The sequence below is a fragment of the Armigeres subalbatus genome, chromosome 3, assembly GCF_024139115.2.
Source record: "Armigeres subalbatus isolate Guangzhou_Male chromosome 3, GZ_Asu_2, whole genome shotgun sequence".
Classification (NCBI taxonomy): Eukaryota; Metazoa; Arthropoda; class Insecta; order Diptera; family Culicidae; genus Armigeres; species Armigeres subalbatus.
In genome coordinates this window covers 293,690,254-293,717,264 of record NC_085141.1, presented here as the reverse complement: position 1 = coordinate 293,717,264, position 27,011 = coordinate 293,690,254, and the positions used below count along the sequence as shown (strand labels likewise).

At 47.1% G+C, this 27,011-nt stretch overlaps 1 protein-coding gene across 1 annotated transcript; it reads right to left on the bottom strand.

The window, feature by feature from the left end:
• Window positions 1-773: 773 nt before the first annotated feature.
• Window positions 774-26,191, bottom strand: LOC134224864 (DNA cross-link repair 1A protein-like). The gene is made up of 5 exons (XM_062704502.1): window positions 26,054-26,191; window positions 25,879-25,992; window positions 23,901-25,102; window positions 23,331-23,781; window positions 774-1,545 (listed from the first exon to the last, which is right to left on the bottom strand). Exons 2-5 carry the CDS (start codon window positions 25,984-25,986, stop codon window positions 1,003-1,005), a joined length of 2,304 nt encoding a protein of 767 aa, XP_062560486.1. The 5' UTR covers window positions 25,987-25,992; window positions 26,054-26,191; the 3' UTR covers window positions 774-1,002.
• Window positions 26,192-27,011: the final 820 nt, after the last annotated feature.

Sequence of the window (27,011 nt, the reverse complement as noted above, 5' to 3'; positions counted from 1 at the left end):
TTGGCTAATTGAGTACAGCCATCTACCCATCTCGCCATTTGTCCATTTATGTTGTCCAGAACTGTCATTGTTTGTGTGAAAAATTTTGCTTCAACTTCGCGAATTGCGCCTCCGCTTGGGCAAACCACATGACGGGGTCGGCTTTCCAAAAGTCGGGCAATTTAACTGCGACGGATGCAGCCGCGGAGCCTTCGTCTGCATTTTGCATTTTGAGGTTAGGCGTCTCAAACAAATTTCATACAGAAAGGATACAGAAATAAAGAATATTCAACTGCTTCACAAACTAATATTTATTACAAACGGTTAAGATCGTACATGTGCATTCGCGTCGCGTTGGTTCTCACTTCTGACTGCCCGGCAGTGGTGCCAGAAACCCCACACCTCTCTGACTATTTATGAACGCAATTCCCTCTGATTCAGTTGCAACAGCGTCTTCTTAGACGACATGTTCCGTATACGGCCGGCAAATTGCTTCGAAAGGAATTATGCACCGGCATCATCAAAGGCCTGGTGCAGAGGTTTTGATTCGCTTAGTGTAAATACTTAAACAATATGATTGAATGTTAGAAGAACTATACCACTTCCAGTATACCTAAATATGCTATTCATACTGTTTTAGGCCAATTTGCTACCAATGAGATTAATTCGAATGATTTAAAAATGGTTTAAACCATGATACTCTTTTGTACTAGTTCAAACCATGGTTGGTATTGGAAAGTATACTGGCTTTTTCAATAGTTTCACTATACATATTTAATTAAATCAAATAAAGATTTTTAAATTTTAATATCTTTTATGATCAGATTCAAGGATATGTCATCAACAAAAAATTAAACATTTATATTGTACTTTGGCTTGCATATCGCACAAGCAGTCACGTGCACTTATAGTGCTCGCCTGCTTCTTGTATAAAGTTATAATAAAAAACCCTCGAAGTTTTTAAAAACGATAGAATATAAAAATTTAACGATTTTTTAATACATTCTCACATCACAATGGAATTCATGGCATCCAGTCGCTATCCGAATCATCATCCTGTTCACCTTCTTCGGAATGCACAGTTTCGGCAGGACTTGCCTCTTCTATCACTTTCTCGCTTTGCATACATACCAACAATTCTTCAGAACCACTCGAAATTATTGTACAATCGTCATCATCCTTTTTATGTGTGGGCTTCTCAGCAACTGTTCTCGGCTGTTTTCGAGGTTCGGACGTCTTCGAACCCACCTGAACGAACGAGGTCATCGATAGCTGTAGAGCCTGACGCTCGGGCCGAATGTCCCCCCGATACCAGCTCGGAGGAACCTGAGGGGTCCTGTTCTGGTTGGAAGCGCCATAGGGAACCGTACTGATTACCTCCTGGGGTCGGAGAAACCGCACGAACCGTCTCAATTCATCTACACTACTGTGCTCTGAATACTCAACACCTATTATGTTGATGAATCCCCGATACTGCGGTCGACTGTTTTTCTCCCAACCGCTCGGGCGTAGGGCGATGAGCAGATCGTACCGATCCGGAAACTGTTCGACATGCTTTATCAGTTCCTGTGTAGGGAAGATGCGAAATAGACATTACATGAAAGATTGTTTTTAAACTATGGTCTCCAATTAACTATGCAGGCAAATGATTTGGATTGAAAATTCAACGATAATGACTACAAATTGTCTCGACTTCCCTGGGCATAAATGTATCATCGTGTTAGCCTCATGATATACGAATGCAAAAATGGTAACCCGGCTTAGAAACCTCGCAGTTAGTAACTGTGGAAGTGCTTAATGAACATTAAGCTGCGAGGCGGCTCTGATTGAATTTGGATTGTATTGGATACTGGATTTGGATTGGATTTGGATTGGATCTGGACTGATCTGGACTGACCTGGACCGACTTGACCGATCTGGACCGACCTGGACTGGAGACCTGGATCTGGACTGACCTGGACTGGATCTGGACTGATCTGACTGACCTGGACTGATCTTGGACTGGATCTGGACCTGATTTGACTGACTGACTGATCTGACTGGATCTGGACTGACCTGGACTGACTTGACCGACTGATCTGGACTGACCTGGACTGATCTGACTGGATCTGGACTGATCTGGACTGACTGGACTGGACTCGATCTGGACTGATCTGACTGACCTGACTGACCTGACTGGATCTGGACTGGACCTGGACTGGACCTTTGACTGGACTTGACTGGATCTGGATCGACCTGACTGGACTGACCTGGACTGGATCTGACTGATCTGGATCTGACTTGACTGATCGACCGATCTGACCTGACTGGATCTGACCGACTGACCTGACTGGATCTGGACTGGACCTGGATCGACTGGATCTGGACTGACCTGACTGACCTGACCTGGATCTGACCTGGACCGACCTGGATCTGGACTGGATCTGGACTGGATCTGGACTGGATCTGGACTGACCTGGACTGACCTGGACTGATCTGACTGGATCTGACTGACTGGACCGATCTGGACTGGACCTGACTGGATCTGACTGACTGGATCTGACCTGATCTGACTGGATCTGGACTGACCTGACTGACTCTGGACTGGATCTGGACTGGATCTGACTGACTGGACTGGATCTGACTGATCTGGACTGATCTGGACTGATCTGGACTGACCTGACTGACCTGACTGGATCTGACTGGATCTGGACTCGACCTGACTGACCTGGACTGGATCTGGACTGGATCTGACTGGATCTGGACTGACCTGACTGGATCTTGGACTGGATCTGGACCGACTTGGACTGGATCTGACTGATCTGACCGATCGACTGACCTGGACTGACCTGACTGGATCTGATCGACTGACTGGACTGACCTGATCCATTGACCGGACCTGGACTGACCTGGACTGACCTGGATCGACTGGATCTGACCGATCTGGACTGACCTGGACTGGATCTGGACTGGATCGAACTGGATCTGGACTGACCGACCTGGACTGGAACTCTGGACCGACTCTGGACTGACCTGATCGGATCTGACTGGATCTGGACTGATCTGGACTGAGACCTGACCGGATCTGGACTGACTTGACCTGGATCTGACTGGATCTGGACTGACCTGGACTGGACCTGACCTGACTGACCTGACTGGATCTGGACCTGACCGACTGGACTGGATCTGGACTGACCTGACCTGGACCAACTGACCTGATCTGGACTGACCTGACTCCTGACCTGACTCTGACCGACTTGACCGACCTGACCTGACTGGATCTGGACTGACCGACCTGGATCTGACCGACCTGGACTGGATCTGACTGACCTGGACTGACCTGGATCTGACTGGATCTGGACCTGACTGGATCTTGACTGGATCTGACTGGACTGGACCTGGACTGGATCTGGACTGGATCTGACCGATCTGGACTGATCTGGACTGGACCTGACTGGATCTGACCGACCTGACTGGACCTGATCTGACTGGATCTGATCTGGACCTGATCTGGACTGACCTGGACCTGACCGATCTGGACTGATCTGACCGACCTGACTGACCTGGACTGACCTGACTGATCTGGACTGGATCTGGACTGGACTGACCTGGACTGGATCTGACTGGATCTGGACTGACTTGACTGACCTGGACTGATCTGGACTGATCTGGACTGGATCTGACTGATCGGACTGGATCGGACTGGATCTGGACTGGACTTGACTGGATCTGGACTGACCTGACTGACCTGGACTGGATCGGACTGGATCTGGACTGACCTGGACCGATCTGACTGGATCTGATCTGGACTGACCTGACTTTGACTGGATCTGGACTGGACCTGACCGACCTGGACTCGACCTGGACTGACCTGACCGACCTGACTGGATCTGGACTGACGACTGGACTGACTCTGACTGGATCGACTTGATCTGGACTGGATCTGGACTGGATCTGACTCGATCTGGATCTGGATCTGACTGACTGATCTGGACTGATCTTGACTGGATCTGGACTGGATCTTGACTGATCTGGACTGGACCTGACTGGATCTGGACTGACCTGACTGACCTGGACTGACCTGGACTGATCTTGACTGGATCTGGACTGGATCTGGACTGACTGATCGACTGACCTGACTGATCTGGACTGGATCTGGACTGACCACCGATGACTGGATCTGACCTGATCTGGACTGACTTGGACTGACTGACCTGGATCTGACTGATCGACCGATCGACTGGATCGGACTGACCTGACTGATCTGACTGGATCTGGACTGGATCTGGACCGATCTGGACTGGATCGACTGACCTGACTGGACTGGACCGACCTGACCTGATCTGGACTGGATCTGGACTCGACCTGACTGGATCTGGACTGGATCGACTGGACTGACTGGACTGACTGGACCTGACTGGATCTGGACTGACCTGGACCGGATCTGGATCGACTGATCTGGACTGACCTGGACCGACCTGGACTGACCTGGACTGGATCTGGACTGATCTGGATCGATCTGACTGGATCTGGACTGGATCTGGACTGACCTGACCTGACTGATCTGGACTGGACCTGACTGGACCTGGACTGACCTGGACTGACTTGACTTGATCTGGACTGGATCTGACCGACCTGGACTGGACCTGGACTGACCTGACCTGGACTGGACCTGACTGACTGGATCTGGACTGATCTGGACTGGATCTGACTGACCTGACCGACCTGGACTGGATCTGGACTGACTGGACCTGGACTTGACCTGGATCTGACCGACCTGGACTGGATCTTGACTGGATCTGGACTGGATTTGGACTGACCTGGACTGACCTGACTGGATCTGGACTGACCTGACTGGACCTGACTGGACTGGATCTGGACCGGACCTGGACTGACCTGACTGGATCTGACTGATCTGGACTGGATCTGGACTGACCTGGACCGGATCTGGACTGACCTGGACTGACCTGACTGACCTGGACTGGACCTGGACCTGACCTTGACCTGGACTGGATCTGACCTGGATCTGACTGATCTGACCGACCTGGATCTGACCTGGACTGACCTGGACTGGATCTGACTGACCTGGACTGACCTGACTGACTGGACCTGGACTTGATCTGACCTTGACTGACCTGGACTGGATCTGGACTGACCTGGACCTGGATCTGGACCTGACCTGACTGGATCTGGACTGGATCTGGACTGACCTGACTGACCTGACCGATCTGGACTGGATCTGACCTGGACTGACCTGGACCTGGACCTGGACTGACCTGACTGACCTGACTCAATCGATCTGGACTGGATCTGGACTGACCTGACTGGACCTGACTGGACTGACTGACCTGGACCGATCTGGACTGGATCTGACCGATCTGGACTGATCTGACTGACCTGGACTGACCTGGACTGACCTGGATCTGACTGGACTGACCTGGACTGGATCTGACCTGACCTGGACTGACCTGATCTGGACTGACTGGATCTGACCGACTGACCTGACTGGATCTGACTGACCTGGACTGACCTGACTGACCTGGACTGGATCTGACTGATCTGGACCTGACCGATCTGACTGACTGACTGGACTGACTGACCGATCTGGACTGACCTGGACTGGATCTGACTGACCTGACTGACCTGGATCGACTTTGACTGACCTGGACTGATCTGGACTGGATCTGGACTGACCTGGACCGACCTGACTGGATCTGGACTGATCTGACTGGATCTGACTGGATCTGGACTGGACCTGGACTGATCTGGACTGGATCTGGACCGACCTGGACCGATCTGGACTGACCTGACTGACTGGACTGGACCTGGACTGATCTGGACTGACTGGACTGACCTGGACTGACCTGGACTGGACCTGGACTGATCTGACTGGATCTGGACTGACCTGGACTGATCTGGACTGGATCTGGACTGATCTGACTGGATTTGACTGACCTGGACTGGATCTGGACTGGATCTGACCGACTTGGACTCGATCTGGACTGGATCGATCGATCTGGACTGGACCTGGACTGATCTTGGACTGGATCTGGATCCGACTGATTTGGACCTGACTGGACCTGACTGGACTGACCTGACCGATCTGGACTGGATCTGGACTGGATCTGGATCGATCTGACCGATCTTGGACTGGATCTGACTGACTTGACTGGATCGGACTGACCTTGACTGACCTGGACTGACCTGGACTGGATCTGACTGGATCTGACTGGATCTGGACTGATCTGGACTGGATCTGGACTGATCTGACTGATCTGACCGGACTGACCTGACCTGACTGGATCTGGACTGATCTGACTGGATCTGACCGACCTGACTGACTGGACTGGATCTGACCTGACCTGGACCTGACTGGACTGACTGATCTGGACTGGATCTTGACTGACCTGGACTGGATCTGGACTGGATCTGGACTGACCTGACTGGATCTGACTGGACCTGACTGGATCTGGACTGGATCTGACTGATCTGGACTGACCTGGACTGACTGATCTGATCGACTGGATCTGGACTGACTGGACTGGATTTGACTGATCTGGACTGGATCTGGACTGATCTGACTGATCTGGACTGGATCTGGACTGGATCTGACTGACCTGGACTGATCTGGACTGGATCTGACCTGATCTGACTGGATCTGACTGGACCTGGACCTGATCTGGACTGATCTGACTGATCTGGACTGACCTGGACCGATCTGGACTGACCTGACCGACTTGGACTGGATCTGGACTGGACCTGACCTGGATCTGGACTGACCTGACTGGATCTGGACCGATCTGGACCTGACCGACCTGACTGGATCTTGACTGGATCTTGACCGATCTGGACTGGACTGACCTGGACCTGGACTGGATCTGGACTGATCTGGACTGACCTGACTGACTGGACTGGATCTGACCTGGATCGATCTGACTGGATCTGACTGGACCGACTGACCGACCTGGACTGGATCTGGACTGACCTGACTGGATCTGGACTTGATCGGACCTGGACTGACTGGACTGACCTGACTGGACGACTGGATCTGATCTGGACTGACCTGACTGGATCGGATCGACCTGGACTGACCTGACTGATCTGGACTGACCTGGACTGGATCTGGACTGGATCTGGACTGACCTGACTGGATCTGACTGGATCTGGACTGGATCTGGACTGGATCGACTTGGACTGGATCTGGACTGACCTGACTGACTGGACTGGACTGGACTGACTGGATCTGGACTGACCTGGACTGGATCTGGACCGACCTGGACTGGATCTGGACTGACCGATCTGGACTGGATCTGGACTGACCGACTTGACTGGATCTGGACTGGATCTGGACTGACTTGACTGGATCTGGACTGATCTGGACTGACTGGACTGACCGATCTGACTGACCTGGACTGGACTGATCTGGACTGGATCTGGACTCGATCTTGGACTGACCTGGACTGGATCTGACTGGACCTGGACTGACTGGACTGACTGGACTGGATCTGGACTGGATCTGACTGGATCTGACTGGACTGGACTGACCTGGACTGGATCTGGACTGATCTGGACTGACTGGACTGACTTGGACTGGATCTGACCGACTGACCGATCTGACTGGATCTGGACTGACCTGACCTGGATCTGGACTGGATCTGGACTGACCTGACTGACCTGACTGGATCTGGACTGGATCTGGACTGGATCTGACTGATCTGGACTGACCTGGACTGGATCTGATCGACTTGACCGACTGGACTGATCTGGACTGACTCTGGACTGGATCTGGATCGACCTGGACTGGATCTGGACTGATCTGGACTGGACCTGACTGACCTGATCGACTGACCTGGACCGACCTGGACTGACCTGGACTGGATCTGACTGGATCTGACTGATCTGGACTGACTTGACTGACCTGACCGACCTGACTGACCTGGACTGGACCTGACTGATCTGGACCTGACCTGGACTGGATCTGGACTGGATCTTGGACCGATCTGACTGGATCTGGACTGACCTGGACTGACCTGGACTGACCTGGATCGACTGGATCTGGACTGGATCTGGACTGACTGGATCTGACTGACTGGATCTGACCTGGACTGGATCTGGACTGACCTGACTGACCTGGACTGGATCTGACTGGATCTGGACCGATCTGATCTGGACTGATCTGGACTGATCTGACTTGACTGGACCTGACTGACCTGGATCTGGACTGACTGATCTGGACTGACCTGACTGACCTGGACTGGATCTGACTGACCTGGACCGATCTGGACTGGACCTGACTGGATCTGGACTGACCTGGACTGGATCTGGACTGGATCTGGACTGGACCTGACTGACTGACCTGACCGATCTGACTGACCTGGACTGGATCTGACTGATCTGGACTGGATCTGGACTGATCTGGACTGGACCTGGACTGACCGACCTGACCGATCTGGACTGATCTGACTGGATCTGGACTCGACCTGGACCGACCTGGACTGGACCTGACCGATCTGGACTGGATCTGGACCGACCTGACTGACCTGACCGATCTGACTGGATCTGACTGACTCTGGACTGGATCTGGATCATCTGACCTGGACTGGATCTGACCGACTGGACTGGACCGACTGACCTGACTGACTCTGGACTGACCTGGACTGGATCTTGGACTGATCTGGACTGACTTGGACTGGACCTGGACTGGACCTGATCGATTTGGACTGACTGACTTGGAATCGGATTTGACTGGACTTGACTGGATCTTGGATCTGGACTGACTGGACTGGATCGATTGATTTGGATTGATCAATTTGACTCGACTGGACTGGATTTGACTGATCTGGACTGGATCTGACTGGATCTGGACTGGACCTGGACTGACTGGATCTGACCTGACTGACCTGACTGATCTGACTGGATCTGGACTGGACCTGGACTGGATCTGACTGACCTGGACTGACCTGACTGATCTGGACTGGATCTGGACTGAGATCTGGACTGGATCTGGACTGACCTGACTGGATCTGACTGACCTTGACTGACTGGATCGATCTGGACTGACCTGGACTGGACCTGACTGATCTGGACTGACCTGGACTGGATCTGACCGATCTGACTGATCTGGACCGACCTGGACTGGACCTGGACTGGACCTTGGACTGATCTGACTGACCTGGACTGACTCTGACCGACCTGACTGACCTGGACTGACTGACTGATCTGACTGGATGGACTGGACCTGACGATCTTGGACTGACCTGACTGGATCGGACTGGATCTGACTGACCTGACTGGATGACTGGACTGACTGGATCTGACTGATCTGACCGATCTGACTGGATCTGGACTGGATCTGACTGACCTGACTGACCTGGACTGGATCTGGACTGACCTGGACTGATCTGGACTGATCTGACTGGATCTGACTGGATCTGGACTGACCTGACTGACCTGACTGGATCGACCTGGACTGGACTGACTGGACCGACTGGACTGGACTGACCTGGACTGGATCTGACCTGGACTGGATCTGACTGATCTGGACTGGATCTGGACTGGATCTGACCTGATCTGGACTGGATCTGACTGACTTGGACTGACCTGGACTGACTTGACTGGATCTGGACTGGACTGGACTGACCTGACTGGACCTGGACTGGATCTGACTGACTTGACTGATCTGGACTGACTGACTGGACTGATCTGACTGGATCTGGACTGGATCTGACTGACTTGGATCTGACTGATCTGACTTGGACTGACTTGACTGATCTTGGACTGGATCTGACCTGGATCTGGACTGACCGACTGGATCTGACCTGACTGACCTGGACTGGATCTGGATCGATCTGGACTGGACCTGGACTGATCTGGACTGGATCTGGACTGACCTGACTGGACCTGGACTGACCTGACCGATCTGGACTGACTTGGACTGACCTGACGACTCTGACCGGATCTGACCGATCTGACTGGACCTGGACCGATCTGGACTGACCTGACTGGATCCGGGACTGGATTTGACCGACCTTGACTCGACCTGGACTGATCTGGGACTGACCTGACTGGATCTGGACTGACCTGACCGGATCTGACTGACTTGACTGACCTGGACTGATCTGGACTGGATCTGACCGACTGACTGGATCGAACTGGATCGACTGGATCGATTGATCTGACTGACCTGACTGACTGGACTGACCTGGATGACCTGACCGATCTGGACTGGACCTGGACTGGATCTGGACTGACCTGGACTGGATCTGACCTGACTGGATCGACTGACTCTGGACTGGATCTGGACCGACCTTGGACTTGGACTGACCTGACTGGATCTGGACTGGATTGGACTGACCTGACTGGATCTGGACTGGACTTGGACTGGATCTGGACTGACCTGACTGGATCTGGACTGGATCTGGACTGACTTGGACTGACCTGACTGGATCTGGACTGATCTGGACTGGATCTGACTGGATCTGACTGACCTGACTGGATCGACCTGACTGGATCTGGACTGGATCTGACTGATCTGGACTGATCTGACTGACTGATCGACTGACCTGACTGGATCTGGACTGATCTTGGACTGATCTGGACTGACTTGACTGGACTTGATCTGGACTGGATCGACCTGACTGACCTGGACCGATCTGGACTGACCTGACTGACCTGACTGGATCTGGACTGACCTGGACTGATCTGACCTGATCTGACTGGATCTTGACTGATCTGACCGACCTGGACTGACCTGGACTGACCTGACTGGATCTGGACTGGATCTGGACTGACCTGGACTGGATCTGGACTGGATCTGACCGACTTGACTGGACCTGGACTGGATCTGACTGACTTGGACTGGATTTGGATTGACCTGACTGATTTGGACTGGATTTGACTGGATTTGGACTGACCTGATTGATTTGGACTGACCTGGACTGATCGGACTGATTTGGATTGATTGACTGACCTGGATCTGGATTTGGATCTGACTGGACCTGGACTGACCTGACTGGATCTGGACTGACCTGACTGGATTGATTTGATTGATTGATTGACTGGATTTGGATTGATTGACTGACTTGATTTGGATTGGATTTGGATTGGATTTGGATTGGATTTGATTGGTTTGGATTGGTTTGGATTGATTTGGATTGATTTGGATTGGATTTGGATTGGTTTGGATTGGTTTGATTGATTTGGATTGGATTTGGATTGGATTTGGATTGGATTTGGATTGGATTTGGATTGGATTTGGATTGGATTTGGATTGGATTTGGATTGGATTTGGATTGGATTTGGATTGGATTTGGATTGGATTTGGATTGGATTTGGATTGGATTTGGATTGATCTCCTTCAAAACAAGCAAAGCATAATTGTAAAAATTGATTTTGCTTTATTTTTGACGTCCTTTGCACCAGTTGTCGCACTAGTGGTCCCAATTTGGCCAAACCCATAAGAAAACAATGGGATTTGTCAAATAAGGAACCAAAATTAAGAATAGTGCCACAACTGGTGCATGCCTTCCTATTATGGCTCGTTAAAGACCCTAGTATTAAATTAACGAAGACCTTCGTGAATGTTCTCAACTTCAAATTTGTTTTGGATGTGCGACGCTTGCACTAAACTCATGGAATGTGCACGATTCAAGTCCACTGTTTTTTCGCTCGGTAACGCGATCGAGACGATTCCTAAGAAACATGGGATCGCCCACGGTGAACTCAAAGCGGAAATAGTAAAGCAGGGAAAACAGATCGCTCAGTTGTCGAAAGGCATCGCTCTTTCAACTCCGAGTCGCTCCAGTCCGGGAATTCTCACACGCCAACCACCTTCAATACGACGTCGCGATAAAAGCGTGCTCAACAGTAAATCTCTCGTCAGCGGAACTAGAGCGAGTGTTTGCTCTGTTTCTGCACTGCCTTAGAACCCAATGTACAGTTTTGATCATATCTTTCTAGAATACATCCTAGTGTGCAATGCGAGTCCTTCGAAAAACTGGTAAAAAATGTGTCCATTGCGCAGATCCTGGGCAGTGACGGCAGTGGGCGAGTGCAGAGACCTAGACGACATCACGGCGTAAGACGAACTGAGGATTGCACTGGCCTCACAATGCAAGCTGGGGGAAGAGCAAATGACGATTCGACTGAGGAGAGCGTACGGTGGCACACAAGTAGCAGCGATACGACTACCAGCAGAGGATGCCAACAAAATGGTGGAGGCGGGCAAGGTGAAAGTAGGATGGTCGGTGTGCCCGTTGAGATTCGCCCCACGAGTCATCAAACAGATGGAGCGATGCTTTAAATGCATGGCATTTGGCCACCAGGCGCGAAACTGCGAAGACCCGAACAGATCCGGTATATGTAGGAAATGTGGTGAAGAAGGGCACGTTGCTAGGGGTGGCTTCCAATGCCCTACATACAAGAAGGCGATGGCGGGCCGGGATTAATGGAGATCATCCAGTCAAATCTCAATAATTGCGACACTGCACAGCAACTGTTGTGACAGTCGACAACAGAAGCAATGTGTGACGTGGGAATTATTACTGTTCAAGAAGTGGTAAACAGCCCAAGCGAAGATTTCGTTATCTCCTAAATCAACGGGATCTTCGTGTGTAGCTGCTACGCACCTCGAAGATGGACCATTATAACCGGATGCTGGACCCACTGTAGCAAGTACGCCTTATTTATTTATTTATTTATTTATTTCAATGTTTAGTTTATCTCTGTAAATATAATTATTTTGTTATTTATTTAAATTATAAAACTGTGCATGTCCAGTTGCGTCTTTTGAAATACTTAAATCTTTGTGTTGGATCACCGCAAGAATAGTCTAGAAGAAGTACGCCATTGAGTTACCTACGCTAAGAATTAAGTCCTATAAGTTCCCTACAATTAGCTACCAAAGAAACACATGGGGTTTAGCCAGCATATAGCGCATCATGACGCCAAAAGTAGCGCGTGGCTCGCGGCCAAAGACCCGCACGCCGGCCTGTGAAGTTGCGTTGACCTTTGGCTTGTCCGGCATTCCACGCTTGGCACGATTCTTAGCGAGCAAGCTTACTGGCTAATTTGAATCGTCTGTGGGAATGAGATACACGATTTTGGGGGATTTCGTGGATAAATTCTTTGGATGCTCGGGTTCGCAAATTTCAACTTCGTTGAATTTCGCGCTCTGGAGACAATGTCTAAAATTTCGCGGTATCTGAGGATTTTCCCAACTCAGTCGAGCATAAGTTTGTTAAAGCTCAGTGTCGTTAATCCTGTGAGATTCAGTGTGCGTAGATTTCTGTTCAGAAAGGTAAATTTGTTTACTTTTGAATATATAAGATGTGCCTCAAACCTCGTGCGTATGTGCTATTGTAAACGTTAATTAGGTCCGTGGAAGCATTGGCGAAGCCGACACACTACACCCATCCGTTTCGATCGCTTTTGACCCCACGCATCGGCTGCAAAGATTCCCGGGGTACACTTGGCCGGAGAAGGTTGCGAACAGCCAACATCGCGCCTTTGGAAGGCAAAGCCAAACCACCGCAAAACCACATCAATCAATTTGCATCGTTCCTCCAACCGCGTAGCAGCAGATCGCCGTTGTCGTCGTCATCATCGTCTTCTTCTTCTTCTCTTCTGTTGTGTTTGGACAGGTGACGTTTGACCATAAGTCCATCTGCTTCTTTAACGTCGATTTGACAGCCCACCCCTATGGCTGCGGATGCAGCAAAGTTGTTTCGGTCTCAGCAGGCGGGACAGCCGAATTTTTTCAGCCGTTGCCCTGCTACGTGTTTGTTTTGATTGTCAGGTTTCCTTCTTGGTTTAATTTGGAACTTCTTTATATTTTATTCATTGCTTCTGTTCGCTTTAAATCTTCAGTTGTGTTTTCTTCAGAAAATCAACAACTTCTCGAAGGATGCCAATATCCTTCGCTTCGAATAGCTGTTTCATAGACTGAAATCTACCAAAATTGTAGATTTGTCTTATTTGCTCGAATCGTTTGCAGTGTAGTACAACATGGTCTGCAGTTTCAGTCACGTTGCAGGTTTCGCAATTTGGACTATCTCGGAGTTTCATTTTGTGGAGCCAGTATTTACTGTAGTTGTGACCCGTTAGCAGTCTGTTCAGAGTTCTTGTTTCGACATTGTTCAGCGGTAAGTTGTAGTACCACGGTTTTTCTTTGAATTCTGGCTGTATGTCGAAAAATTTCCGCCCTTTTTCGTTAGCATATTCTTTATACCAATTGTTTGCCTTCTGTTTTTTTATTTGCAGCAGCCGTAGATATGCATCTTTCAGCAATATTGGATGTTCAAGTAGTTCTCCGTGTTGCGCTCCATGTTTGGCCAAGGAATCGGCCAAATCGTTGCCTTTGATATCGATATGGCTGGGAATCCACTGGATGTCGACCTTCCATTTCCTACATATTTGGATGATCTCGTCGGTCATCTGGCTTCGTTCCGGTTGCTTTTGGCTTTGCTCTAGCATCATACAGGACGACAATGAATCCGTCAGGATCACCGCGTTCTTCAACTGTCCTTTACTTATTTCTTCTGTGGCGACTTTTATCGCTACCATTTCGGCAGTCATTATCGATGTTTGGTGTTCCAGCCTCAACGCTATTCTTTTGTTGGTAGACTCCACGTAGACTCCTATCCCGCAAGTATCGTCCCACATCGATGCGTCTGTGAAAATTTTTATTCTGGATCTGTATTTTCCATTGAGCATTCCTAACACCATTTGCTTCATCATCTTGGGGTTAGCATTCTGCTTTTTGAAAGTAGCTCCCACGTTTGTGTTGATTTCGATATCCTCTACATCCGCATGTTCTCTTACTCTTCGAATAGGGCTGATGATTTTAAATGTATGTACATGTTCCAGATATTGTTTTTCCATGTACGTTAGTCTTCCTTCGTCCCCTTCGTATTCTTCGATGTCTAGCAGTTGTTCGTGAATCGGGCTTCGATACGCTACAATCTTGGCGATCTCTCTGCACGCTATATATTCGCTTCTAATGTTCCATGGCTCTTGACTTGCTACAGCTAATAAAGAGTTCAGTGGAGTAGTTTTACTGCACCCAGTAACTCTACGCAGGCACGAATTGATGAGAGTTTGTATCGTCTTTTTGTTCGTCACAGATGCGTTATTGATCACGGATGATCCATATTCAATACAGCTTCTGACCAGTGCATTGTAGACTAAATTCATCGTCTGTGGATGACCGCCGCTTCGTATACTACTGATAACTTTCAGCATTTTTAGCCGTTCTTGAATCTTTTGTTTGACAGTCCGTATGTGTCCGCCAAATCCTAGGAATCTATCGATTTGTAGTCCGAGATATCTGTGACTATTGACCATCTCTATCTCTACGTTGTTGATTCTAACGTTTATCGTATTGTTTCCTCCGTGGAATAAGACTACCTTGGTCTTGTCCGGATTGATGTCCAAATTCAGATCTTGTGCTTTTCGTGCAAACTGGTTTAATTGGTGTTGCATCTTCTGGTTTACCATCTCAACGGATTTCGCTCTGACCATCAGGGCGAAATCATCAGCGAATTGCACCAATATTACATCTGATTCGTCAACCGTATGTAGCTCTGTCGTGTATATGTTGAACAGAGATGGAGACATAACGTCGCCCTGTGGAAGCCCGTTGCTAACTATTCTCTTCAAGACTTTTTCACCAACTTTCATCTCCACTCTCCTGTTTTTCAAGAATGATGAAACCCAGATAAATAGTTCTGGCGGAAACATCATCTCTTGCATGATTTCTTCTAGACGATCGGTTCGCACTGCGTTATATGCGTTTTTTAAGTCCAAAAATGTCACAGCCGTGATGAAACCTTCTCTTTTGTGTTGCTTGATTGCGTTGACTACGTAATTAACACAGGTTGATGTTGAAACGTTTCGCCTGAACCCAAAGGAGAGCCTTGGCAATATGTTTCTGTCGGCCACATGTTGTTGTATTTTCTCTAATACAGCTGTATTTGTGATCTTGGTTATGGTAGGGATCAGTGCTATCGGCCTTTTTCCTTGAACTGTTCCTTGGTCGCGTCCCGGTTTAGGTATAGCAACGATTTTTACTTCCTTCAGTTGATGTGTTAGTGTGCCTGATATAAACATTTGATTTATCTGTTCTAGGATGACTTCTCTTACTTCCGGTTTTATTTGCTTAAGCATACCATAAGTAATCATGTCCCCAGATGGTGCTGATTTCGCGTTTTTTGTTGCTAATATTTTGTTCCATTTATCTGCGTCCATCAGGTTGTATCTACAAACCGGTCCATACGATATTGGAACTTCGATGTCTACATCGTTTGCTCCTACGTGTAGATCCAAAAAGTCTGTCGCCATTTGTTCGTCGTCTTGGATCGGATTGTTGACTCTTCTTTTGCTTCTTTTTCCCGATATTCGAGAAATTTTATTCCACAAAACCTTCGAGCTTGTTTGTGGGTCGATCGTTTCCGCTAGTTCTTCTATCTGCCTTTTGACTCCTTCGTTTTTTAATCTGGTGAAAGTTGCCGAACATTTTTTGACCTCTATAGCGTTTTCTATTGTGCTTCGTTCGTGGAACCTCTTGGCCGCCTCCATCTTATCCTTCCATGCCCTCTCCACCGTATCATTCCACCAAGACTTGGGTGTGTATCTGCTAGGTTTTTTATTCTTTCTGACACATTGCTTAATTTTTCCTCTGAGCTCCTCGAAACTGTTGATGTCATCTCTGTTCCAGCTGGAGACCTCTTCGAATACTTTTTTGTGATTCAAAAAGGTTGGTCTGGAATTTTTGTCCGGTTCGTCCAAATTCGTTTCGATTAGCACATGTTCACTTCTTCCAATGTGTTTATGAATAACTTTCCATTCCAGACGTGAAAAAAGTCCTGCCGAGCAAAATGTTAAATCGATAGCCGTCGCTTGTTTTGTGGTGTCTAGTGGAATGAAAGTTTTGATCCATCATTCATCAATATGAAGTTTGAATCATTTATGGCGTCTAGTAGAATTGCTCCTTTCCTATCGCTGTAGCTGTTACCCCATTGGATGTGGTGACAATTGAAGTCACCAGCAATGATCACTCTATTGCACCGCTCCAATTGTACCAGTATCGAGTTGATTTCCGTTTCGAATGAGTTAGCCGCCATCGATGGTGCCGCATAAATACCGATGATTACAATATCCAAACGTAAAATTTTTACAGCGACTATTTGAATCTGCTCCGACTGCACTGTGATGTCCATCTGTTGGTAGTTGTATTTGTGTTGCACATATACTCCAACTCCTCCATAGTTGTCTGGTCTTGCTGCTAATATTTGATGGTAGCCGTTTATCCTGTATTCCCGATTGCTTTCCTCACCTAGTTTTGTCCGAGAACACTCCAATTTCAAATTGCTTTTCGTTCAATACTCGCATTATTTCATCCTTATTCTTTTTTAAACTCTGAACATTAGCTTGTACTACACGCATTTTTATTTGGTTGTTTACATATTGTTTTATTTTTATTTTTTTTTGTGCTATTCTAGTTCCAAACTATGGGGGTTTACCTTACCTTTTCCGATCATGTTTGACACAAACATTGAAAACTCTTCCTGGGTTGTTTCTTCTGCCATGCTCGTTGATGGGGTGGGCTGTTGATTGTGCGTTGCTCCGGGTGTTTGTTGTTGCTTTGCTGCTTCACGTAGTTGGTTCTTCCACTTATCTGCTTCCGTGACCTTGAACTTATTGAATAAGGCCACACCATTCACTTAATTCATTTCGTCCGTTCGTTTTTTCTTCTCCTGCATTATCACAACTTGGTCTGCGATGTTTGTCGATCTTTCGTAATCTCCGGAGCGTTTCCTCGGCCGAGTGGGTAGAGTGGTGCGTGTTCTGTACTTCCCTGCTGTCATGGTTGCAAACGATTCTGCCGGCGTCGGCTCCTGGGTGCCTTCGACCAGTGCTTCACAGTAGTTACGTGTTTGGATGGGGTACTGTTCCACTGCTTCAATCGCGGTTAGATTCGTACGTGCCATGATCGCTTGCACATTGTTTTGCCTTGTACGTTCCGGGCAACTGATATCCGTAGTCTTATGCTCCACACGGCAATACAAGCACCTTTTGGGTTGTTTGCACTCATTGAAGTCTTCTTCGTTGTCATGTGATCTTGAACAGTTGTTGCATCTCCGCTTGCTTTTGCAGTTTGTGGCCAGGTGATTATACCGAAGGCAGTTGTGGCATAGCACTGTTTTTCGATAAAAGGCTCTGACGCCCACTGAGCAGCAGAAAATTCTGACACGCTCAGGAAGCTTGGGTGCTCGGAATGTAACGCTTACTCGCATTGTTGGTTCCTTCTTGCCATTTACGTGCCGATTCATGCGATAAACTGTCATGATTTGGTATTCGCACTCCATTTCTTCTGCAATCTCTTCTTCAGAGATGTCGATTGGCACACCGGCGATCACACCTGTGACCGACACTAGGTGTCGTGGGATGTAGGCTCGATAATTCTTGTCTTTCAAATTGGCATCCGTTGTCAGTCTATTCGCAATTTGGTAGTTGTTGACGTAGACCATTAGTTTGTTCCTTCCAACCTGTTTCATTTCGGTGATGTGAGTTTTGTAAATTGGCATTCGCCGCAGTGCGCAAGCTAGTGACAATTTGTTTATTTTCAAGTTTCCATTCTGCGTGTCAATCAGTTCAACCATAACACGAAACGGTCCTTTGTCACCGTTTTCGTATTGGTAGTTGATCTTCGGTTTGTCTTGTCGTGTATTTTGCGTTGTGTTTCCGTTGGTATCCATGGATGTACCGGATTGCATCATCTTTTCATTTCTGTTCTCCGCCATTTTATTTTCTTTCGATCACCTCACTATCCGCCATTTTGATTCTCCGCGTGGGTTTTTTTTCCACTGGTACACTTGCACTAGTTAGCGTCCTATCGCACTTCAATCACACTGTACACTGTATATTTAGTTACTACTTCTCTTTAGTTATTACTATTATCACTGGTAATTAAGTATAGATTCCTTTTCCTTGATTAATGTGATTTTTATCACCGCGAGAAACTCTCTTGAGACACTCTCTACAGAAAACGCGTGTTGTCACTCCGACCTCTCGTTTTCGAATGGTCATCATCGTCAGCGACTACCGACGGCGCCTCAACAATTTGCTTTGCGCGCCAGGAGACGAACGGGCGCTTGTACCGCGCCCATGCGTAAGCCCGCGCACCGAAGGAGGGAGTGAGTGACCACAACATCGACGCAATACGCCGTCCGTCGGCGCGAGTTCTGGCCCGGAGTAGTGCTTAAAGCAGCTCCGGCCCCATCCGTAGGTCCTCCTCAATGACTAGCTAGTCGAAACCGTGAGTAATAAAATGCATGCGTAATTGTTTGTGTCGTCCATGGCCATGTGACCCAGTAGAGGCACAACAATTTGTTTTTTCGTGAGTTCGTCCGTAGCCCGTTGAAGATGGCTCACTGAGAAACTGTCCGCATGTGAGAGAGTGAGTTCGAAGGAGAAGTTGTCGGAGTTAGCCGAGGAGGAGAGTCGCGTAGCCGGAGATCTTCTTCTTCTTCTTCTTATTGGCATTACATCCCCACACTGGGACAGAGCCGCCTCGCAGCTTAGTGTTCATTAAGCATTTCCACAGTTATTAACTGCGAGGTTTCTAACCAGGTTACCATTTTTGCATTCGTATATCATGAGGCTAACACGATGATACTTTTATGCCCAGGGAAGTCGAGACAATTTCCAATCCGAAAATTGCCTAGACCGGCACCGGGAATCGAACCCAGCCACCCTCAGCATGGTCTTGCTTTGTAGCCGCGCGTCTTACCGCACGGCTAAGGAGGGAGATACCGCCGGCTAAGAGAAAAAGGAAAGAAGAGATGTGAAGAGAGTGTACACAAATGGATCAATCAATAAGCAAAAACTGCCGCTATGAAATGAACAGATCGCGCCACCGTAGACATGTTCTGTCAAACACACATGAATAGAAATATGCGTATACAGTGCCGCCGTTGTTTTGATGCGGTGAGTGCAAAATGAGTTACCTTGATCGATCCATTAGAAGTAGAGAGGATTAGGTTGCACGCACACATAGTTAGCGCAGAGGGAAACAGTGGGAAATACTACACACTCAGTTTTTATTTCTGCAGCTCAGCAAAAATCCGCACAGCCGTGCGCCAGCAAAATAAATAACTGATATTCCGGCAAAAATAGCGTCTGTTAGCTGATTTTCGGCAAATTATTTGCTGATTATCAGCAATTTTGACAGAAATCTCGGGAAAAAAACATGTTTGCTGGGGCATTCTCGGTAAAAGTTCAACATTTTGCTGAGATCCCGGTAAAAAAAATTAAGTGTGTAGGCCTAGGCGAATGCAAGGAATGAAGCGAATTGCAATAAAACCCATGTAAACGTTTATTGGAGCCTCATGTATGGGAGGGATCAGAGCCGAAAGAATTATCTCGATCGAAATCGTTAGACCGGTTCAAAATCTGCTGTTTGAATGTATTGACAGTCGCCTCTCCACATCTCGATATTGAAGGGACCATCGAGATAGGGAGAGATCGAGGAATGGAAGGAATATTGAAATGGGTACTAGATCCAAAAAAGCTCGTTGCTATGAAAAACGACAACAAAACAAATGTCGTTTTCTATTGTTGATGTGTTTGTTATTGTCCAAAGATGGTCTAGTAGCCTAAAAATTAGAACATATCGACATAAGGAGAATAAATCCTGAATAAAATATGATCAGAACACATCGAGATAGAGAGATGTCGAGATAGGGAGGTTATCGAGATATAGAAAGCCCAAATGTATGTAGATTGAAGGGACTGATGAAACCATCGACATAGGGAGAGATATCGAGATACAGAACATCGAGATGTAGAGAGTCGACTGTAGTTGATATCTGTTGAAGAATTTATGTCGCTTCGCGTTCGTTTGTAGCATATTCTTGTATTTTGGGTGTATTCTGACTTTTGATCGCTTTCCAGTCTTGGACGGTGTGGAACGGGTAGCTTTGGTGACTTTGGTTCCAGGTCGGTTATCGGAAGAATTAATTCGGGAAATCCTTTGGAATGAATCGACTGCTTTGAGCGTGCTTACAGCGGCACATTAGGAGTTAACTTTCTGAAATCAGTATGGCGAAAGGCATCTAAGGTTCGATTTCTCAAAATTAAGCACTTTAATCGAAAAAATATTTGGTAGGCGTAGTAGCAGACACCATCCCTCATAACCGGTACCAAATAGTTTTTCATGAAAAGTTCCTAATTTTGAGAAAACCAGCGTTAGATGTCTTTCGCCATACAAATTTCTGGCGGTTAACTCTTGCTGGCTATTTTGTGCATATACTATAGCGCCTGGATGTGGCTGCGGCGGGTAGAAAATCAGCCACTGCCAATAATTCATTAGTTGGGTCCGCTCGAAAACGAGAAATACGACGGATGTATGCAGGTTAGCCAGTCAGCTTTCTCTTTAAGAAAAGTGACCCTTCCCCTAAGAAGGTCTCAAGCCGGGCAACAAAAACTCGTTGGGCGGTCTCCTGGTGAGGAACATGAACTGGAGAGTTAGTGAGGGCTATACACATAGTGATCACCAGGCGATCCGATATAGTGTTGGAACACGAATGTCGACGGTACGGCGAGAGATTAGGAATAGCGGGCGAAAATGGAAGGCGAAAGACTTCGACAAGGATCTTTTTATCGAAGCACTTCGTGCAGACAGCGGCGCTCCAAATCTCGATCGAGATGAGCTGACAGAAACTCTTGCGAGGGCATGCAATGCGACGATGCCAAGGAGACTGGAGCCAAGGAAAAGCCGGCGGCTAAATTACTGATGGAACGAAACTCTTGCTAGTCTTCGTGCTGCGTGTCTCAGAACCCGAAGACGCTTTCAGAGAGCAAGACCTGAAACAGCCAGAGAGGAGCGTAGGATAATCTTCCGTGAAGCTAGATCGGTCTTCAAACGGGAGATTAAAGTCAGCCAATCCAACTGCTTCAAGGAGTTGTACCGGGAAGCTGACGCTTATCCTTGGGGCAACGCTTATTGGATCGTAGCAGCGAGGATCAGGGGTCTAGCGACGTCAGCGGAAATGTGTCCGGACAAGCTGAAGATCATCGTTGACGATCTCTCCCCGCAACATGATTCTACGATGTGGCCGCCTACACCGTACGCAGATGAAGACGGAGTAACCATTGCCGGTATGCAAATCTCCAACGACGAGCTATCATCAGTGGCGAAAGGTCTGAAGATGAAGAAAGCTCCGGGTCCAGATGGAATTCCAAACGTGGCTCTAAAAACTGCGATACTGGCGATTCCAGATTTGTTCAGGGTGGTGCTGCAGAAATGCCTAGCAGATGGTAACTTTCCGGATAGGTGGAATATCCAGAAACTAGTGCTGCTGCCGAAAACAGGGAAACCACCGGGGAATCCAGCATCGTATGGGCCCATATGCCTGCTGGATACACTGGGGAAGCTTCTGGAAAGAATTATCCATAATCGGCTGACGCAGTTCACGGAGGGCGAGACTGGCTTATCGGAAAAACAGTTCGGATTCCGAAAAGGCAGATCGACGGTGGATGCAATCAGGACGGTCATCAAGGTTCCATACTAGGCCCAACGGCTTGGTACAACGGAGTTCTAAAACTAAAGTTGCCCAAAGGCGTGAAGATCTTCGGATTCGCAGACGATGTCGTCCTTACGATAACCGGAGAGTTGTTGGAAGAAGTAGAAATGCTGGTGGCGGAAACGACCGACGCAGTTGAAAACTGGATGAATGGAGTCCAGCTGCAGCTTGCTCACCACAAAACAGAAGTCATGGCCGTTCGAGTCGCGAGTGCCGCCCGAACCATTTCCTCGGTGGTAGTTTGCATTATCGCAGGGATGATTCCAATCTGCATAACCCTAGCAGAAGATATCGAGTGTTACCAACAGATAGATACCAGAAATGTGAGGAAGGCGGTGAGACTGGGCTCTATGGTGAACTGGCAGCAGGAGTGGGACAATGCGGATAATGGCCATGCGTCATCGCCATTCTGCCCGGCGTGTATCAACGTAGAGGAGACTCCAGAGCAGATGATATTCGACTGCCCGAGGTTTGTGGAGGCACGTAGAAGAATGCCTGCCATAAGGACGGACAACATCACAGAGTGAATGTGCCGCGATGAAGGTACGTGGAATGCGATAAACAGAGTCGTGACGCAAATACTGTCAGAGCTGCAGCGTCGATGGAGAAAGGAGCAGCAAGTAAGCGTCGGCACGGAGGAAAACCCAGCACAGTTTCGAATTTGGAAATTTTCATTTTACACCCTGTACCTATCCGAGTCTTCCCTTAAAAGTAGTTTACGTCAAAAAAAATGTTGACTTCGAAACTCTGAATACCATAAATGCAAATAGGAAATAGAATAAAACTTACATCATAAGAAACTTTGTTCATTCCTAGCACATGAATTTCGGCCATCTGAGGGTCATCCACCAGCTGCTGCTGCTGAACCTTATCATTGATCGCTGCCAACGCTTTCCGCCGGTTTGGCTCTGTCCACACTTTGAAGTTGAACTGCACTGCCAACTCGGTCCATACTTTCTCCTTACCAATCAAGTAGCTTCCGCACACAATCAGCACACGCGCTCCAATGTTCCGATTTAGCACCCTTCGCACTACGTCACATGCATCCGTAATGCTTTCAAACTGTGACTTGAAGGCATACTTCGTAGACAAGTAGGTTGTGTCGAGATAGAGGCTATTAATGTCAACGTTCCAAAACTCGGGATATTCTTCCATATCCGCACTGGCTCGAAAATCACCGGTGTGAAGAATGTTGGTTCCAGTGGGTAACTGGAACAGGAACATGACCGCACCGGGACAGCTGAAATAAAACATAATCGGGAATTACATTACCAAAAAGAATTTCAGAGCAAACGCTACGGCTAACAGATACGCCCCAAAAGTTTCAAAAAAAAATTACAATTTAGTATTCATACTCACTGGTTAGCATCCAACGCCGTAATTCGCACATCATCGATGGTGATGGTCTCATGCAACTCAATCAACTGATAATACTCCTCAGAAACATTGATGAAGGCCTTCACCAATCGGGATGTTACTGGCGACATTATAAGTGGCATTGCGAAGCTCTTCTTCAAACCGATATAGTGATCGGCATGATAGTGCGTCAGAAAGTAATGCGAGACGCCTTCTATGTCCCCGTATCTGAACGCATCCACCGCGAAATTGGTTCCTGCGATGACCTTGTACTGTGGGCAGACAATTTTCCGCTTCCGCACTGTGGCTGGTGTTTTCGCTGGCCGAGCCTTCTTCGATGTAGATTTGGCCGGTACGGATTTCCGCTTCATGGATGCAGATGTTTTCGTTCGTTGTTGGCCAGGTGTTTTTATCTCGGAGAAACCGGAGTCGACGGCTTCTTCCATAGCGGGTGAGTTTACAGTAATCGGCATGACATTCAACTCCATGTTCCAATCTTCCACTTTTCGATCGTATAAGGCACTTTGAGCTTTTTCTATTCTTTCCATGATTTTCCCAGGATCGTCGGAAACTGATTCCATGGAGGGGCCCTGTATTTGGGATTCATTTAACGGTTGAGAACCGACTTTGATATCCACTGACAAGAACTTCTCCATATTCTCGTCGCCCGTATTGATGGCTGGCATGACGGACGATTTTAGCACTCGATGATAACCAACTCTATCAGGGTCTTCATCCGTCTTCGAGAAAAAGCTTGTGATTCTCTTTTGAGAATCGTCAAAATATTTGTTGGTTAGCATCTTAATGTTGCTGCTTTTACATATTTGCCGTCGAACTTTCTTCACCTTCTTAGGATCTGCGCTACATGAAAAATTCTCCTTGCGCGAGGATGATTTGCGGGTCGTTCTTACGTTGGGAGTGCTAGCGCCCAAAACGGAAACCTTTGAATCTTTTGGGGTGAAGAACTCCTGGATTGTGCTTTTCTTTGGCGTTGGACTGGCTTCCCTGTCACTTCCACTGCTAACGGAAATTACCGATTGCAGACCCATAATGTTGCTTTTTGTGTCCACTTCTTTAGATGAAACTGACACCGCATCTGGTGCTTGGGACAAGATATCGTGTTCTTCCGAGAGAGTTCGTCCGGTTATTCGAAATGGATTTTGTGAGAGAATTTGCATAATTTCAGATGTTGAATCCTGCATACTCTAAAAAAAACAAAACATTCCGTTATTTATGTTGCCTTCCAGAATTCAGTGATATAACAAGCTATAAAACAGAACATAATGTGGTGCCATATTATATAAATGAAATGGTCTGTGTTCGTATCCGCATAATTCTTATTTTTACTTATTCCTTCAGCGGATATGTTCGTTAGTTTCCAGTTAAAAAAACAGCTTTATTTCGAGTTTGTACTACCAGGCATTCAATCTTAATTTAATAGTGACTTGTATTTGCCGTCGTTAAATCTTAAAGTCATTAAAATACACTGGGTTCTGTTTTTACACGATTAACATTTTCTCACTTTTGCACTCAATCTTAAAAGCTCAAAAAAATGTCTTATACATATCACTCAATATATAAATCTAAAAGTTTATTATCATTTTATTTGCAATGTTTGTAAGGTCAAGAAAGTTTTAGGAAATTTGACATAACTAGGAATTTTTTTTTCGAATTACTAAGGATGTCTTGGAACATGTTACAAAGATTTTGGTGGCAAATTAAAAACACACGATTTAAAATATGTATAAGCGCAAATAAGTCGAGTAAACCAGAATTCCATATAACCATTGAATAAATGAAAACTAATCAACTTTATTTCGGAAGCGCGATTGAACGTAAGCTAAGCAGAGGTGATTATCGTCCGGGTCATCTTTCCGCATAGGAGTCAGGTCTGGGACATACGAAACCGAAAATGTCTTTCATGTTCATACTTGGCCCAAATTTTTTACAGAGTCAACACTTTTTCCGATTATTTATTTACCTTTGATGAACCAGTTGATTTGACTGCTGTGTCCTCGCCTGTGTCGCTGAATTTTTTCGACAGCGAGAGGCGGCATCTCCGGCTGGTGCTTGGAATAGCCGAGTCCATTACAGTCTAACAAATTGAAATACTAAGAATTAAATTCCATGTGGATAAGCTTTAAAGGATTATTTACCTTCTCGATGATATCATAACTCGAATTAATCAGAATGGAATATTTTTTATCACATTAAACAGATTCATGTGCAGTTACCCTTCAAGGATACGTGCACTCGAGCTGACCTGACACCGAAAGGATAAGCACAGGAAAGGAACAAAAACAAAAAAAAAAAAGGTTGTGCAATTATTTAAAAGGGCGTGATTTTTCTCCGCGCTTTTTTACCTTAAAGGCCTTTTCACTATAGACACTATGGGTCTGTCTCAATAGGCGAATTTGAGTAAAGCTTATCGATCATTTCGACATCTGGTGGTCGTCACACGAACCACGAAAAAAGTGTCGTTGGCCAAAAAAGTGCATTGGTAGCATACGGAGGGAGTACGATTTTCGCGTTTTCTGATTAATCCAACCATTTATGAAAGCTGAAATAGTCGCAAATAGGACGAAAATTTTGTTTTCTTTGAGATGAGCTTCTATCCGGTGGGTGCTTGCATATATTTTTTCCGATTAAATCGGGCTATAGACATCCCTATCTAACTCCCTTAGCCTAAAAATAGCCACCATGTCCCGGGCACAGTGTGCAGATAGACCGCTGTCAGTTGCATGAGATGTCAACAATCGTCAACAATACCAATGATTGTAGCTTGATAATTGAAAATATCCACAACAATAAAAGAGCAGGATTTATTTTTAAATTCTGCTCAAGCTTTTTACGGTGAAATAAAAGACAAATTGTTGTTCTTCATGTAAGTAAAATTAAAATTGATCGTGTGGTTAAGTTTTGAATCAATTAAACTCATTAGTCATATTTAATTAATATTCCCGATTAAAGTTGAATATTGAAGAAAGCGGAATTTGGATGTTTTATGATGTTAAGCTTTTTTAGATTTGACGTACGTTGCTCGGCGTTGGTGTTGGTGTTGGCTACGCTAAACTTGAGCTCTTAGCATGGGGCTGGATTAAATAGCACATCTCT

Coding starts and splice junctions, on each gene's coding strand:
- LOC134224864 (XM_062704502.1), bottom strand. CDS start 25,986: ATGGACTCGGCTATTCCAAGCACCAGCCGGAGATGCCGCCTCTCGCTG. Junction 25,103..25,878: donor AATCAACTGGTTCATCAAAG/GTAAATAAATAA, acceptor TGTTTTTTTTAG/AGTATGCAGGATTCAACATC. Junction 23,782..23,900: donor ACGGCGTTGGATGCTAACCA/GTGAGTATGAAT, acceptor GTTTTATTTCAG/CTGTCCCGGTGCGGTCATGT.